A 3,976-nucleotide genomic window follows, 5' to 3' on the forward strand; every position below is an offset into this window, starting at 1 on the left:
ACCCCATCTTTTCAAACTGTCTAGATGAAACAAGCAATAGTGCCAAAACAAGAATATATACAAAAGGAAAGAAAATATGCACAAAATGCCTATCTAATGCAACACACAAATAAGAAAGCATCTAAACTACTCACAATAGGTGTTACATTATCAACTTCAATCCTCTAACTGCCCACTATCAAGGAAAATACATAGAAATTGGTCAAAATTCAATTGAAACTCCAATATTCAAAACTTCTCTCTGTACAATGGGTGTCCATACCTGCACACTAGTTAGGGCATGTCTTATGTAGGGATTTTAGGTAGTTATTTACCCCTTAGGGCTCTTTGTCATTGAGTTGCAACATTTGGACAATGTTATCCGAGCAACTTTTAAAAGTTGCAAATCTGCACAATGTAACTTTTACATCTTTTAAATATTTTTGACAAGTTTTTGCAGAACTAAACAAAATGAGTCCCATTGCTCTTTAAACCTCACCAAAACCTCACCAAAGACCTTAACTATGGTAAAAGCATGATTCTAACCCATCCTAAACCCTATTAATCTCATGCTGACATTATCCTCAGTTTTGCCAGGGGCTTTTACATCTTACTGATCCCTAATTGCACCACCTACAAGTGTCCTAAGACTCATCAAACAAAAACCATATTGTGCTACTAACATGGTCTATATGACCATAAACAAACTACTTCCAAAATGACCTTAAGGCGTGCCCACAATAAAACAAAAACTTGGATTGATTAAGCAATCCTTGGGTATTCCTACACCAGTGGCGATCATCCTGAAAGATGTTATGCATTCGGTAAGTCCAGAAGCAAAACGACCTTATACGTAGTTGCCAAGTTTCGGGATGAAGATGTGGGGGTATAGGTTGCTGAAGCTTTGTTACGGGGATGTGCTGAGGAAAGTATTCGTAAGTTCATCAATGCCGCAAATGATCGAGGGAGGACTGCTCTTCACAAGGCTTCCGAGAAAGGAAACTCACGCATCTGTCAACTGCTTCTTGATTGGGGTGCTTCTCTGAATGCTCAAGATGAAAACAAGATGATACCTCTGTGCTACGTAGTTGAAGGAGGGAAAGATAAAGCTACAGATGTGCTACTGAAAAGTTCACTTGTCACTGAATCACTTGCTTTAAAAGACTACAGATATCGCACAGCCTTAGATGTATCAGTCACCAACCAGGAATAATAGTCAACGACAAAGTTGTTATAAAAGACAAAGGAGCCGGAAGCTTATCTTAGAAAATTAGTGGATAAGTGTTGGTAAACAAATTTTTCACAGTAGAATTTACCCAACGGAGTGTGTGGCAAACCGTTCACAACAATTGGATAGGCCCTTGGTATGCGGCCTTCCTCTGCATTTAGAGGGGCAGCTCCCTCATAAGATAAAATATGGATTTAGAAAAGGATTTTCAAATAAAGAATCTAAAACTTTAAAGATTAGGAGAAAGTCATTCAGGACGAATGCACCACATGCCCTCACAACTTTCTTCAGTAAACAAGATTGATAACAATGGTGATCAAGAACTATGCTTGAAGGCAACTAGTATTACCAAGTACATTCATTATCATTCATAAACATTCGCATAGCACCATGAGAATGTCTACTACTACATATAACAATTTGGATTTTAAAATAAGAAACCCAAAGCACATCTCATTTCATTTCCTTGCACCAAGAAAGCAATAGAGATTTTTCAATTCAGAGATAAAAAGTGTACATACTTTCCAAAATTTATCTCTAGATCAAAATTTCAGCATAGTGTTCCCTTATTTTTCTAACCAAAATGTCCTTTTTACAAAGCCAAAAGATGTCCTTATATAGACATAGAGGTTAATAACTACCTCTTCATGGTTAATAACCACCTCCAAAATACATAATTTTGGAAGGTTAATTAACCTCAAGAAAATTAACCTATACAAGGAAACTTGCAAAAACAAAACTTTAGCTAGAGTTTCTAAAGATGATTACATATACAATCACTAATTCTTCTAACTACTAACTCTATCTACCCGGACACAATTGATCTATCCTGGAAAGCCATGTAAGCATCCAGGATGATCATCATTGGTTCATAGTTCGGAATGAACACATTTTCCATCTTAAGATTAGCTGTGAAGTATCTATCCTGAATTTCTCTTCACGTGCATGTTCACTTCCAAATAAATGTTCTACACTTGGATCTTCTACACAATGAAAATGATCTTTTAGTCCACATGTCCTACTACATCAATTTATAATGCATGGCTAGGGGCAATATCTTTCATGGCATTGATGCTGCTCATAATCAAGCTCAACTACCACCGCACATGGATTGTTGCAGCTTTTTAAAGAACATGGCATCTTGCATTTATGTTGTGGGGAGTTGTATTTGTGCTGACTATCAAGGTGTTCAGGTTCAAGAGAACAAAACTTGTTACAATTTGATGATTTCTCAAACAAGTGACATGTCTGTCCACATGTATGATTTTTCTCTCTATAGTTGTGACCACCTTCATGCTCAGCCAGATCCATGCAAAGGCTTAAGGTCTTTCAAGAAAATAGAACCATTTTCATAGCGAGAATTTGTTTTGTACACCGTCTGTACCAATTCCATCAAGCTCTCATGATAATATTCAGCCTGGTTATAAAGAGCAATAGCAGCAATTTTGAAATTCCGATCATACATTTCTAACATGAAGTTTTCCTGAGACCTGCTGGATATTTGTGATATCTTCTCATGAAATTCTTAGATAAGGCCATCTACATCAGATTCATCAACATCCTTTACTGCAATGTAAAATAAGCCTTTGAACAGTTTCTTGTCCTGCTCCAATAGATTTATGCCACTCAGGAAGTGGTTGAAAGTAGACTCTTTTTGTTGAATATTGTAAGGTTGCTAGCATTGAGAACAGAGAGAAGCATATCCTCTTGTTTGCTTCGCTCAAAATTGCCAAGCCCCTCAAAGTCTATCACAATGTAGAGATAGCCAACTCCTCCATTTCTACTCACTACAGACCCTGCAATCATGACATTTCATGAAATAACCATTCATTCCCACACTCCATCAAATAATTCACGAGCTTTCTCCATGCTCCCACACTTCGCATACATATCCACTAGTGTAGTCATGATGATCACATTAGAATAAAATCCACCTCTTATTATTGCTAAATGGATCTCCATCCCCTTTCTCGATAACCCAGATCTTGTACAAGTAAGGAGAACACTGACAAAAGCGAATTGATTGGGACGAATGCCCATTAATTTCATTTTACCAAACAACCCAAATGCCTCCTCAGGATCTCGTCATGATGCATATCCTGCTTGCAATCATGGCACTCCATGATACTACATTTTGATGAGGTATTTTGTCAAACACACGGCGTGCACTGTCTAGTCTTTCACATTTAACATACATATCTAAGAGTGCATTCAAACCCATTTCATCTTATCTCTTCATGGATCTCCTCCCCTTTTCTAGAGACATCAAGTTCGTGCATGTAGAAATAACGTTGGCAAAGGTGAATCTACCCATTAGGCGAAACCCCTATTTATTTCATATTGTCAAATAGTTTGACTGCCTCCTCTATAGGGTCGGTTTTTGCATAGTCTGCTATCATGGTAGTCCATGCACAAACATCTCTTTCAGGCATTTCATCAAATACAAGACACACACTGAGCTGAAGATGTCATTCTTGACGCTTTGTGTTAAGTATTGCAAACTTGAAGATAATAGGAAAACTGCTAGTTGAAAAAAATTGTTTAAAACTTAGGTGATATCATGATCGGCAATGAGGTGATCAAGGTGGTGCGGGACTGTTTAATAAACCACAAATTTATCTTTTCTTAAAGTGTCTCCACCCTACTCACATGGAGAGAATGGTGCATTTAAATTAATATGCATGCCGCAGTTTCTTTTTCTTTTTCTTAAACTATTTCTACCCTGCCAGCATAAAGATGGTAATGCATTCTCCTATACACACTCATATG

At 37.4% G+C, this 3,976-nt stretch overlaps 1 protein-coding gene across 1 annotated transcript; it reads left to right on the plus strand.

Moving 5' to 3' along the window:
- The first annotated feature begins 794 nt into the window (after positions 1-794).
- On the plus strand, positions 795-1,192 carry LOC149547018 (uncharacterized). The gene is made up of 2 exons (XM_089794092.1): positions 795-803; positions 872-1,192. Exons 1-2 carry the CDS (start codon positions 795-797, stop codon positions 1,190-1,192), a joined length of 330 nt encoding a protein of 109 aa, XP_089650218.1.
- Positions 1,193-3,976: the final 2,784 nt, after the last annotated feature.

The sequence above is a fragment of the Cupressus sempervirens genome, chromosome 7 (genome assembly GCF_028749045.1).
Source record: "Cupressus sempervirens isolate cs-2001-9-10 chromosome 7, ASM2874904v1, whole genome shotgun sequence".
In the NCBI taxonomy this organism is placed as follows: Eukaryota; Viridiplantae; Streptophyta; class Pinopsida; order Cupressales; family Cupressaceae; genus Cupressus; species Cupressus sempervirens.